Raw genomic sequence first — 13,241 nt, forward strand, 5'->3', positions numbered from 1 at the left:
CAAACAGTTCCATGAGCTCTCTCCAAGGCCCATTCAGGCCCCAACTACGCTTCATCGGGCATTATCATACATGTACAGTTGTGTTATACATAACAGTTACAGTTATGTATCAGTTAATGTTATTGATAATACCCTATTTTAAGCAGATTCCCATATTTAGCAATTATAAGCATAATAAACAATTGAAAACCGTGGAAATGTATCATATTTACTTTTAAATTCACAACATTTTGTCTTCACACCTTTAGTTGCTTTCCCACCATGATGTGGCTGCGTTGCCAAAACTTTAAAAAGTACATTTTACTATTAACAAAATATAATCTTTATTTATCCCATAAGAAACTGAAAAACACTTCAGGTTTCTGTACTTCAAAGTTTTGTGTGGTTTTATTCCAGCTTTTACCGACGATTGTGGCACAAGTCTCAGTTTACACAGTGAAGAGATCTGACTGGAAAACCTTTCACATAAATCATGCAAACAAGTCCTAACACATCTACCTCCATTCTGTCAGAAGAGGGCAGTGTCCTCCACCTTTATCACGCTCAATGCCAGTTTCTGAGTTAACCCATGCATACAGTCTGATTCACAGTAAAGCCAATACTGGTCTAATAAAAAAACAAAAGAAAAACCAGCAGTGTTGTTGCTCCTGCTACTTTGTAGAAGGCACAGATTGTAAGAAAGGTCAACAGATTTAAGAGCAATTTAAGAACATCTCCCGACATTGAGAAATGACAACAACTACAGAAGACACACCACAAAGGACAAAGTAACAAGAGTTTTATCTAGAAAAATAATGTCCTGTTCCTGAGGTGAGATCATTTGGTTTCTCAACAGGAGTACACAGTGCCCCTTCTATCTGCTTATTGTAAGAAAACAGAAATAATTTGACCCAAAGCAAAGAAACAGATAAAAAAAAAAACTGATCAAAGTTCAAACAAATACGCACTGATTTGAAGATGAAGGGAAAAGAGCATTTCATCATGGCTAACAATTAAAAATGAAAACAACCTACACAAATTTATTCTGCCTTATATGCTGATTTGATGATGCTAACGGCTGCCTCAGGCTCAGAGGCCTTTGTTGAAGTAGACTTGTTGTACGGCGTCTCCGTACTGAGACGCGATGGAGTCTCTGAGCTCGGGCTCCAGCTTCGACACAGCCATAGAGCTGCAGGCAGACAGGCAGAGGGAGAGACAAGAAGAGAAACATGGTCAAAATGATTCGATTAAACAAGCTAATGCTGGTTTGTTTGCTTGTGCAGAACACTTCAGACTAAACAAAAGTGAAGGCCCTCCTCTCTGCCAGACCACCATTGGCCTCACAGGAAAACTGTGCACAGTGCACAAGGGTAAGACACTCAATCATTTTGATCATGTTAGAATTGAGCCGCGGTACTTTATTGTTGTTACGCTTACTTTTTTACTCTTTCATTCATTGTTCTTACGTCAACTACCATCCGGTTTGTTTAAAGTCGAGGTGAAATGAAAAATGTCATTTGAATCATTTTCGATCACATCCCCGGTAATATTGTGCATCTATTTGACAATATAGGCAAAAAAAATTACAGAAAATCCATTTCTTCGTATTCTTATATCAAAATCCTATCGTTTTTTCTTCCCGTAAAAAAATATTTCGTGTGCTTACGTAAGTTAGCACCAAACAATTTCAACCAATCAATCTGCAACATTTAGCCGCAGAGCACCAAGAACGCTCGGTCAGTTAGCTAGCTACTGCGCTCTGGAGAACGTCTGTCTACGCCCACTTCTCAACGATCAAATCAAATCCCTCTAATGATATGTCCCGCCTGCACGTCCTGTTTCACTCCGGAATACGTCACGATACGGAAGCTAGATACTCTTGAAATGCCGTTTCAGCTCGACTTGAATAGTGATGCAACAGTGGAATTAGAAAGCTCCACACCAGCGGCAGCCATCTTTGTTGTTAGAGAAGAAAAAATTGGAAGATTGGCCAGAGCAGAATCCGGCTCAATGAATATCTGTCTGAATGGGAGGGGGACCGGATGTATCTTCTAGAGCTGTAGTTCTCAACTGGTGGGTCACGGAGTCGTTATCAGTGGGTCATGGAAGTGTGCTTGGAAAAACAGTCGACGCTTATTGCTTTATTTTGAAGGACATGGGTTTCCTCTGACGTGCGTGCAGTAGTAGTCTAGTTTAGTCACACTCCATGTATCCACTGATGAGCTCTGCAGTGGTTGCATTTATGTTGCAGTTTTTAGCATTTAGAAGTAAAGGGAATATTTTCCTCTTATGCACCGCAACCATTTTGCGTGACTATTACACGGTTGTGTGTTGTGATGCTGACGTACTGTGATGTTTTGTTCCGTCTCAGGTCCAAACTGCACCATTTTTCATTAAATACATTTGAGTGGTTGAAAACAATCTGAAATTTGAGTCGCGGTTTGTCATTAAGGAGGTGGTGTTGGGTCCTGAGGCGAGACCAGTTTAGACCCAATGGTCGAGAGCAAATTAAATAACACTCATTTGTTTATGAGAACACAGGAAAATAATAAGAAATGCAATGTATACGGTTTTGCCATCATTAGGCACCACTAGATATTATAAGGCCCATACTATTAATTAAATGCCTGTACCTGGAAACCAGAGTTGCTCGTTGAGATGATATCTCAGTAATCAAATGCAAAGAGATTGATGATTGTTTATAGAGCTCAATTTCACACAGACTTTTAAAAGTGCTTCGGATTCACTGAAAGGATTATTTACAGTGAATTAATAGCTTATACGTTTTCTAAGTAATAAAAATTCTATAAATTATCTAAAAAAGTAAATCTACCTGAACAATAATCAGTGAAACCTACACAATATTTTACTTAATGTTGTATGTCTGTCTCCTACCAGTTTGAACATGGAGCTCAAGCAAAGGACAAACTGAATTCTGCAATAAAACAATAGGTATAGAGAAGAGGAAAGATGGTGAAAGCATGTTAAATTTATTGATTTATTAATGTATTTATTTGTTTCTACTGTACTGGGTGTATATTTGTGTTATAGTTGTTGAAAAGTTAATAAGCGGTAGGAAAAATAAGAGTAAAACGCTTCCTCAAAAACACGAGGTGCTCTGCAACGCAAAAGCAGCGCACAAAAAGCGTCCCTCTAAGTGAAAACTACAAAAGAGACGCCCCCAGCTGCTAAAACGCGTTCTGTCTGATCGGGCCCTAAGTTTGCTTTTTTGTTTAGTTATTCGTCAACTTTATTTTATTAAATCTTATTAAACTTTATTATATTTGAGCTTGGCTTCACCCATAGCTGCAAACATGTGTACGCCATGTTTTTTTGTGTATCATTTGTACATCTGGCCCCGGATTTGACAAAGGAAACAGATTATTTGGAATAAAAATGGTCATATCTCTTTTGCTAAACTGCCCTTTAAGTGCATCATTTGAAGTGTATTAGCTGCATGTGTCAGCAGGTGAATGTGCAGAAACATGTTCGTACCATCTCTGAGGGAACAGGGAGCAGGCAGCAGGCACCATGAAGATCAAACTTTAAAAGAGAAAAGAAACAAAGGTTATCGTCTTCTAAACACTCCTGAGCTGATTTACACCCCTGTGACCCTCTTTACTTACAATCCTCCCACCAGCATCACTTGAAGCGGTCCGTGCAGGAACGTGATTCTCTGCGAAGAAGACAAATAAAGGAGCACGATGACTTTCATGTTGGATAGTTAGGAAGCAGAAAGGCGGTAATGAAGGTTAAAAGGTCTGACCTGCATGAACTTGTATTTTTCCAGCCTCTGCATGAGGATGGGGAGGAGGACTGACAGGAGAAATGAAGAAAAGTCAAAGGAGGAAGAGGAGAACATGAAGAAGTTGATGTAATATTTATAAGATGAAACTCATGCTTACTCATTCCTGGTGCGGCCATGGTGATCCGAGAGACGACCACCTGAGTGATGCCTTTCACGGCCGCTTTCTACGATGAGATGAAAGAAGATTTAAAGACAGTTTATCAATGACAGGAGACTGTTGTGTCGAAAAAATGTGTCCTGAACGCCGACCTTAGAGTGACCCAATTTGTTGCCGTTTTCATCTGTGACAGCGATGCCGTTCAGAATCTCCCTGACACAGAGAAAGAGAAATGGCGGTGAAGTGAAACCAAAAGCAAGTTGGACGTAAACAATCTGTAACTTGGTGAAAATGATTTCACAGTAAAAGCACACAGGACTATGAAGATGTCCCGTTCAAAGGAAAAGACTCTAATCAAACTCTAAAGAGCAGAGTAAAATAATATATGACGATTTTTAAACTAAAATGACAAAGACGAGCACCCCTAAAGTTTTGGTGTATAATTCATTCTCTAGCCAACGACTTAAAAACCGGTCCAAGATTTACTCTTTAGCTCTTTAGCTATGCCTCTACGATATATTCATCCCTCCCACGATGTCCATACTGAGAATACAGACCAGCTATGTGAGAAATTTGCCTTCCGGGATTTTCTGCAAGGAAGCTTTGCTCGGTTTTTGCAGATTTTACACGCTAAAATCAAGAATAACAGGCATCTGGGGTGAAGAGTGGAAATTAAAAGCACCTTTTTCCCTATTACAACTCACTGTAGCATAAAAAAAACCACTTTCATCCCCAGTAGTATGCTTTATTATATATTATATTATTCTTTGTATTCAAATTTGACGTGATTACAGCCCTGAAACATCCCTTTTTTTGAGTCCAGTAATATCTTTCAGGGTCTTAAACCAAAAATGTAGCAGTGCTGTGATTGGCCGTCAGCACACGTAGCTTTTAACATAACCCCTGCTTCCACATTTACCGATATGTGCACATATTATAAGTTCAAACAGTAGCGCAGCAGGACTCACTGTTGCCTCATCATGGGAATGTTAACACAGTTAGCTGCTGCCACCGCTGCAAAAGGGACCCAGCGAGCCACGAGAGGGGGAGCTTTCTGCGGGAGACAGCGAAGGCAAAATCAAAACTCCCTCATGCAAATCTAAAAAAATATCAAGAGCCACTTAAAAAGTTTACATTTTTCAGATTGTACATGTAGCACTATCCAGATCAGTGACAAATTAGAGTGTGTGTGTGTGTGCGTACCTTTGTGTAGAGGTTGAGTCCGACTGCTGTTGCTAATGCTGTGCTGGTTGCTGTTGCGTAGGCGATTCCAATTTGTCTGCGAGAGACAATAAAAAGATTTTGTCAGACATGGAAAAGCATTTGTTGGTTAAAGTGGCGACAGAGGCGACTTCTGATGAAGAAGGTTGTTCTCTCACAGGCTGCACTAGTGATAGATTTTAATGTGAGAAGTGATTTGCTTTAATCTCGTTTCATGTTTAATCTAATTCTGCTGTTGTCGTTGTGATTTTTACATAAATCAGGAATCTATTCAGCCGAGAAAGCAACACACTAAACATCCATTAGATTTACAAAAAAAGATGTCAGAGAGGAGAGAGACAATCCAGCAGGATTATAGTTCCTCTGCACAGACCACGCCGACTGAAAGCTCACATTTTCAGTAGATTCTTACTTGGGAGTGATGGGGGAGGCAGCGTTTCGGTTTGTGTAGTTGACCAAAGCGTTGAAGGACTGATTGACCCACTGCCAGAACACCACAGCAGGAACTGTCCTACAAACACACACACACAGTTATGAAACCTCAAAAGCTTCCTCTCTTTTGTTTGTTTTCTTGTCTGCGTGCTCTCCTTCAGGTACCTGTAGAACTGCAGCATGAAGCCGGTGATGGCCATGCCTCCAGGGACCTGGAAAGACATGCGGCCGATCAGGTTCATGCGGTCCCCTGTGTCCGGGTGGAAGGCCGAGTCGTACAGCTTCTTAGCGTAGTGGAGCTGCTCCTCTGTGGTGCCGGGAGGGAGGGATCCTGCCCTAAAAGACATACAGATAACACACAATGAACACAGGACGTCAGAAAACACAAGATAAGGAAAATTAGGAAATTAAGGAAGGAAATATTTTTTTCATAGGACGTCTAAATGTAACAGGAAAGGGGAAAATTGGTATCTGCAAGGTGTCAAGGCTGCTCAATGGTTACTGGAGCACAAAGCAGTGAAGGACTTAGGTCTTCACGATATGAGGAAAATCTTCATCATGCCTGAGGGTTGTCATACTATAAAGACCTGCATGTTACCATTAAAGTCAGTGTGTGAAGTGTCCACCCTCTCACCTGCAGCTCTCTACTAAAGCTTTGGCCTCGTCCAGGCGCGAGTCGGGTAAGATCGCCGTCCGGCAGTCCGTGATGTTGAAGAAGTGTTTCAGTCGGCCCATAAACGTCGACTGATCCCATCGCGGTGCGTCGATGTCGAACGAGCTCAAAGCCATCGTGGTTGTTAAAAAGGCAACTTAATAAGGCATTAAAGAGCTCGAGGGTGGGGATGGCCTCTGTTTAGAGGTTACTCAGCAGCTGCAAGGCTGGAGAAAAGGGGAGAGAAATAATATAGTCAGTTAAACGTGCTGTTGAAAATACATATACTGACTTTTATTTAATAAATGAACATCTTGCAAGTTCACCAGAACCTGGTTAATGTTTGTCGTCCCACCAGACCACACTGGTTTGAGCTGATGTAACATTAACAGACTTTTAGTTCAGTGGGTCAGAGAGCCTTTCCCACAGGGTGTCCATGAGGTAGGTGTGTGTGTGTGTGTGTGTGTGTGTGTGTGTGTGTGTGTGTGTGTCAAGGTGGTTTAAGATATTTTTTAAGCAAGAACTCTCCTGTTTAAGAAATGTGAATATGTAATGCTTTTTTTGGACAAATATTTAGGGTTTTTTGGACATTTGTTAACACAAAATGTGATTTTTTTTATGACATTATGGAATAGTAATGTGAATTAACTGTTTTCAGATGTTATATGGATGAGCATGTTTGCTTTTATTTTGGCAACCTGCCTCACTGACAGCCTCTACCCAAAGACTACAGATGGACAAAGCTAATTTTTTATGTAAAACTGTCAAACATTTGCTGGTTCAAGCTTTTTAAATGTGAGGATCTGCTTCTTTTCTTTGTCTTACAATGCTGTAAATTAATGGTCATTGAGTTTTTGAGTATTGGTTCATCAAAATATAATTTTAAAGATGTTCTTATGGGCTTTTGGAAATTACAAATGGGGGTTTGAATATTTGAAAATTTCATAAAATAAATGTGTCACCAAGAAAATAATGAGGAGATTAAACAATGACGATCACTTTTATAACTGAGACCTGAAGTCACGGCAACTGAAGTCTTTGAGACGCTGTTTTTCTGCACCAAGGTGAAGTTGTTTTTATGCTGTAGCCCCCTCCCAAGCTGCTGTACTTAATGTTTGTTAACATGTGCCCTTGGATTCAACCCAACAAAACCCTGAACAAACACAAACTCTTGTTCTTCCCTTAAAAACTCTCAAGGGCCAAACTTCCACTAGAAATCATTGACCACATCCTGGCAAATGGTTCCACAGGTTGTCATTTTGTGTTTTTGCAGGTGCAGCATTCTGCTTCTTATTACACAACCAGAGGAACCCAAACCTGCTGACCGCAGCTCAATCTACCCAAACATCCCAGCGAGCATCTTCAGCATTACATTCCTAATTATGTTCTGCAGGCATTAACTGAAATCTCACAACAGAAAGCTGCCCCGTGTGGTTTCATATTTTCTAGGTAAAAGGCACATGAGGAGAGGAGGATATCAGTGCCGTCTTTGAAGCTTCAGTCTGGTTGAATCTGGATCCTTTCTGCAGCTGTTTGTTTAGAAAGGAGGGTAAAGGCCTGCAGAACCTTGAGGCGAACCCTCAGCGTGAGCCAAAAGTCGAGATGGCCTCACATACCATGACATATCATGAAGATTATATAAACAAACACTGGAACTGATGGCTGCGTAGGATGAAACTAGGTCATTAGTAGGACAGTAATGTACGGACACACTGTATGTATTAAAAAGACAAATTATAGATTATACACAGATAACTAAAAGAACAAATTAGGGTTGCAACTAACCAATTATTGCCATGATCAGTTAACTTGTTTCCTTTTATTCTGTTTAACTGTTTAGTATTTAAAATGCATGAAAATCACATTTCTCAAAGGCCCAAAAGTTCTGCTGCAAAAATTGCATGTTTTTTTATGAACTGTAAACAAAAACCTAAAATATTAAATTAAATATAAAAAGCAGTGAAAATTATGGCATACTGAAGACATTAACCTATGCTCTAAGAAACTGTGAAAGCCATCTCACTATTAGTCAAAAATAATCACAATAATCCCAAGTTACAATCTCAGACACTGAATATTTGGCTTTTTTGATTGTATTGTGGACAAAACAAGCTATTTTAAAAGCTCAATTTGGGTTTTAGGAAATGGTAGTGAACAGTTTCTATTGATTTGAAACTTGTTTTAAACGATTAATCGAGTCATTGATTATGACTACGATTGAAGCAGGTAAGGAGGAAATTAAGAAACTGATATAAGGCTAAAAAAGATTCTCTATCAGACAAGTTTAGGCCTACACTAATTATTAGGGACTGCAAGAAGCTTCAGCAGAGGCTTGACAAACTGGATCTGCAGCACAGTGCACAAAAACATCTGAATACATCTGGATAACTGACATCTCAGCAGATAACACGTGAGAGTCAGCAGCTCATGAGCTCGTGCGTGCATAAAACATGTTGAATAATATTTATACACTTCCTCAAACAAAGACAGAGACTTGATGTGTGCATAGAAAGGGGTTCTGTGTTCAGCCTACCAACCAAACTGCAGAGAAAAGAGTTAAGACATGTCAGCTGAAGCAGAGTGATGCAACATTTCTCGAGTTACCAGCTGGATTTGACTTTTTCAAGGAGCAGGAACGACAAACAAACAACGGGTCGACGCTTCGACCAGTTGATAACAATCCTCACTGACAAACACAGAATACTTACCTTTGAGAGATCCTCCAAACGCCTTACACAGCAACCTGTCAGGTAATCAAACGTGCTAGTGTGGCATAGTAAAGATATGTGCACGTGGCATGCCGTCCTCCAATCACGAGTTGGGGCAGCTCCCTGCGCGAGAACCGGCGAAAACCAAACCTGACACCTTATAAACTGACCGAAATATAAACACGCATACACGGTCAATGTGTGACTAATGCGTGTGTTCCGGGTTCTGTCTGTGTGACTACACCATATGGCGTTAACTGTTATGCTAACTAACTAGCTAAAACCCTCTAGCTAGCTAGTTAACTCTTTGACAACTGCAGACTTTGTTCTGCGTCGTCTGTGTGAATGAAACACATTTGCATGCAGTGACTTAGTGAAACTTATATATGCAGGAACCGAGCGCAACATTAAACATGTTGAACTATTCTTGGCCTACATTTGAAACAAGTAGAAAGCAAAGAGCAAGCTAAACTTCTTCTTCCTTTTTGTTTTATGGTGGGTGGCACTCAGCTTTTAGGTGCATTACTGCCACCTACTGTGTAGGAGTGTGCACCAGAGTTATACAGTCTATGGTTATTACCTATTACTGTAGCTACTGTAAGGAGTTTTTCACTGGATATGAAACAAACGGAAATTAATTCCAAATGCTCTATTTGACCTACAAAAGCACACCTATGGAAACCCGATTCCCCCAACTTGGATAAAAAAAAGTACTTATTTTGAGTCAAAAAATGTAGATAAAATATTGACATACTAAGTCAAAATATTGAGATACGAAGTCATATTAAGATACTAAGTCAAAATATTGAGATACTAAGTCATTATTTTGAGATACTCAAAATATTGAAAAAGTATCTCAATATGAGGACCTTTTTTTCATCCAAGTGGCGGAAACGGGCCTCCATATAAACCAGACCATCAGCGACAAGATTGATTATTTCTATATAGTAATTTCTAATGCCTGAAACTGCTGGCGGGGGGTAGGTGTCAGACAAAGCGATTAACTGCACGCTGCCTTTGTTTACATTTTCCAGGGCAAAAATTTAAAGTGATTGATACATATGATTGTTAAAGGCAGCAGGATAAGGTTTTTTTGTCTTGAAAAAACACCACTTAAGCAAGTACAGGACAAAACCTAACCTTTATATATATATAGTTAATTATAGTTAATTTTTGTCTTTTTGGCATTGTAAATTAACATGTTCCACTGATTCTTCTAAATGACATTGCTGACATAGTCCTGTGGGGTGTTTATTTATCAAATGCAATGTTTGACCTACTCTGAAAAGATGTTTTCCTCCTTTGCTGAACTTGTTCTCCATACGTGCTGGAGTTTTGTGCGTAACTTGTGCGTCTGACGTCACCCCCCTTAGTAACCCTCGGCGGCGTCTCCAAGAGCGAAGGCAACAAGATGGTGAGTTTAATTTATCGTAATAATTAGCCATTAACTGGAAAAATAAATCCCCAAATGTGCAATTATTCACATAAAGTAGCGCTCGCTTGAATACAGTTGAGCTGTAGCGACTGTCGCTGCCAGCAACCTGCCGAGAAAAACATTCAACTGCAAAAGCTGCCTTGTTGCTTCGTTCAGTTATCAAGGGAGATTAGCTTAGCACGTTAGCTACCTTTAGCTTCCACTGGGTGCCGTTAACTATCCCTGTATTCAAACAACTAGCCCGCGAGGCACAAGAATACCAAAGCAGATCTGATTAGCTACTTTCAGGCTCTGTTGTTGTCTTAGTTCATCAGTACCGTTAGGAGAGTGTTTGCTTGTCATAAAAGAAAAAAACACTTGTACGGCCTGTAAGTGAGGATGGAGGATGAAAGCAGGAGATGCATTTCCACAATGGTGGTTAGCTGAAACAGTGCTCCCCCTGTCCCCCCGGCAAAGTAACATCACATGGCTGTTTTCACTGATTTTGCAGGGATTGCTGTCCATACTTCGTAAGCTAAAAAGCACACCAGACCAGGAGGTTAGGATACTGCTGCTGGGTCTGGACAACGGAGGGAAGACCACCCTGCTCAAACAGCTGGCATCAGAGGACATCAGCCACATCACCCCCACACAGGTAGGGAGAGAAGTTTCATACATGCACCACTGTCACTGGAGCAAAGAGACGAGGCTGATTGTCTTTGCTCTTTTACATATGTATGAATAATGATCAAATCTTAAATTTTAACCTAATATGTGTTCTGGTTAGGGATTCAACATTAAGAGCGTCCAGTCTCAGGGTTTTAAACTGAACGTTTGGGACATCGGAGGTCAGAGGAAGATCAGGCCTTATTGGAGAAACTACTTTGAAAACACAGATGTACTGGTGAGTGGGCGCAAAGTTTACATTATAGTGTGGGCCTGTTCATCACTGTAAATCACAGATGCTAACGAGGCTAATCTGAAATTCTGTTTCAGATTTACGTGATTGACAGCGCTGACAGAAAGAGATTTGAGGAAACAGGCCAGGTATGTAAAACATGTTTTGATTTGTGATGGTGTGCACTTGGCATTTAGTGTACAGATACTTATTTTCATTGCTATTTATCTGTAAATAGTTTTTTCAATTAATTTAATAATCATTTGGGCTACAAAATGTTGTTAAATAGTTAAGACTCTATAACATCTTAGAAGTAAAGGTGATGCCTGGTCAAAACCGTCCAAATTGTAGCATATTTATTGTTTATGGGCTGATTGTAATTAGTAATACTAATTGTTTCAGTCTTGACTTTTTGTTTGTTTTTTAGCAGAGACAGTTTTAGACATATGGGACAAAGTTTCATGTCTATCAGTGCTCTAACAACTTTTTAACATTTCCCCTTAAAGTAAATGCTGGTTATTTAAAACTATATTGCATTATGGAAGCCCTATCCTGTCAATGCAGTGGCCTAGTCATAGAGGCATCAAGGTGTGTGAATATGTCTGTTGTTGTCTTTAAGGTTCAAGGATTTAGCAGAGTCCAAGTCCAGGTGTCAAGTCTACAGCTCAGTTTTAATAACATGAAGGAGCCTGTCCTTCTGTTACAGCACTTGTCTGCTTAATTGAAAATTGTTCATGTGTGTTGCAGGAGCTGGCTGAGTTGTTGGATGAGGAGAAGTTGAGCGGCGTACCAGTTCTGATCTTCGCAAACAAACAGGACCTGCTGACGGCCGCCCCGGCCTCAGAGATCGCCGAGGGTCTTAATCTGCACACCATCCGGGATCGCATGTGGCAGATCCAGTCCTGCTCCGCCCTCACAGGGGAGGGGATTCAGGTGAGGATACAAGCAGAGCCTTTTTTTGCATTTGTTTTTATTTTATTTCCTTTTTTACTCATCATGGTGTTTTCTCTCTCTCAGGAGGGCATGAATTGGGTCTGCAAGAGCGTCAACTCCAAGAAGAAATAGCTTTGCTTATAGTCTTCTACTTCTTAGGAGGAGCAGCAGCAGCAGTGGAAGCACACACACATACACTGACACACATTGCACCCTCCTGAGCCTTAGTACGATGGGATATACCTGTGAATGTAAACACACTACTAATCCAACATGGACTTGGAGTTTTTAACCCAATGCATTCCTGTATCGCTGAAGTTAACCCATCTCAACACATCTTTCTAAAGAGAGAGGGGGGGTTTGACCTCAAAGGGAACCCATGCCAGGAAATCAAACCCCCTCCACCCAGACTACCAACGTCACCACCACCACCACCATCCCAGCCAATCCCAGCCACCGTCCTCGGCCTGTTACAACCTCAAACATTCCCATTAAAACTGCTGTCTTTCATTTGAATTCCAGCTTGTTCTCTAATCCTTTCCTCCATCTCGCTCTCACAGGTTGATATGTGTTGTTTTTTAAGTATCATTCCACGATGGCTGTAAGCGCTTTTCCTGCTATGGCTCTGTTTGAAGTGAGGTATATTTTTGTAATTGTTTTATTTATGGTGAAGTAGAGTGTGGAGTGCTTTCAAACAACAACTGGTGTGTCTGTGTGTGATTTCAAGGATGTTGGAAAAACGGTCCAACTCTCCCCATTTAAAGAAATATACTTTACATGTTAATATGTATAAAAAACAAAGAAGAAATTAAATGGTTAAGAGGAACTACATTTTTGGATCAACTGTAAATAGGTCAGCCCTGTGTTCTAATGTTACGTTATGCACATGTTATAGAGTATATGTCACCCTGCTGTACTCTGTAGTCTATAATGTTTGCATATGTAATATAAGCTGGCAGATTTTTAACAGAGGTACTGTACGTCCCGATGCATTTCTTTGTGCTTCTTGGGTTAGTGAGGGAATTCACTTTTGGCATTTCCTTTTGATATTCTTGAATGTAATCTGTCCAGAATTGAAGGTACTGTATGTGAATAAAAA

General features: G+C 40.3%; 2 protein-coding genes across 3 annotated transcripts; one reads left to right on the top strand and one right to left on the bottom strand.

Annotated features, from left to right (window-relative positions):
- Positions 1-253: 253 nt before the first annotated feature.
- sfxn2 (sideroflexin 2) lies at positions 254-9,114 on the bottom strand. 2 transcript variants are annotated; one of them, XM_069664251.1, is made up of 12 exons: positions 8,898-9,114; positions 6,172-6,416; positions 5,703-5,873; positions 5,518-5,616; positions 5,088-5,163; positions 4,853-4,938; positions 4,037-4,097; positions 3,885-3,951; positions 3,746-3,795; positions 3,606-3,655; positions 3,475-3,522; positions 254-1,168 (listed from the first exon to the last, which is right to left on the bottom strand). In XM_069664251.1, the coding sequence occupies exons 2-12, from the start codon at positions 6,324-6,326 to the stop codon at positions 1,069-1,071; spliced, it is 963 nt and encodes a 320-aa protein (XP_069520352.1). In that variant the 5' UTR covers positions 6,327-6,416; positions 8,898-9,114; the 3' UTR covers positions 254-1,068. The 2 variants fall into 2 exon arrangements, with proteins under 2 accessions (XP_069520352.1, XP_069520353.1); XM_069664252.1 differs by lacking the exons at positions 3,475-3,522; positions 3,606-3,655; positions 8,898-9,114 and having other exon boundaries at positions 6,172-7,122.
- Positions 9,115-10,269: 1,155 nt separating this feature from the next.
- On the top strand, positions 10,270-13,241 carry arl3b (ADP ribosylation factor like GTPase 3b). Its single transcript, XM_069664132.1, has 6 exons — positions 10,270-10,311; positions 10,823-10,966; positions 11,099-11,215; positions 11,308-11,358; positions 11,957-12,142; positions 12,227-13,241. The coding sequence occupies exons 1-6, from the start codon at positions 10,309-10,311 to the stop codon at positions 12,272-12,274; spliced, it is 549 nt and encodes a 182-aa protein (XP_069520233.1). The 5' UTR covers positions 10,270-10,308; the 3' UTR covers positions 12,275-13,241.

Source organism: Semicossyphus pulcher, unplaced genomic scaffold (assembly GCF_022749685.1).
Source record: "Semicossyphus pulcher isolate SPU_LCO1_2020_fin unplaced genomic scaffold, fSemPul1.0.p SCAF_16, whole genome shotgun sequence".
Classification (NCBI taxonomy): domain Eukaryota; kingdom Metazoa; phylum Chordata; class Actinopteri; order Labriformes; family Labridae; genus Semicossyphus; species Semicossyphus pulcher.

Excerpts from the sequence above, each read along its gene's own strand:
- arl3b (XM_069664132.1), top strand. Across the intron at positions 10,967-11,098 it reads GCCACATCACCCCCACACAG|GGATTCAACATTAAGAGCGT; the intron begins GTAGGGAGAGAA and ends TGTTCTGGTTAG. Across the intron at positions 11,216-11,307 it reads TTGAAAACACAGATGTACTG|ATTTACGTGATTGACAGCGC; the intron begins GTGAGTGGGCGC and ends ATTCTGTTTCAG.
- sfxn2 (XM_069664251.1), bottom strand. The coding sequence starts at position 6,326 with ATGGCTTTGAGCTCGTTCGACATCGACGCACCGCGATGGGATCAGTCG. Across the intron at positions 5,164-5,517 it reads GCCTCCCCCATCACTCCCAA|ACAAATTGGAATCGCCTACG; the intron begins GTAAGAATCTAC and ends TGTCTCTCGCAG. Across the intron at positions 3,796-3,884 it reads CATGGCCGCACCAGGAATGA|TCCTCCTCCCCATCCTCATG; the intron begins GTAAGCATGAGT and ends TTCTCCTGTCAG.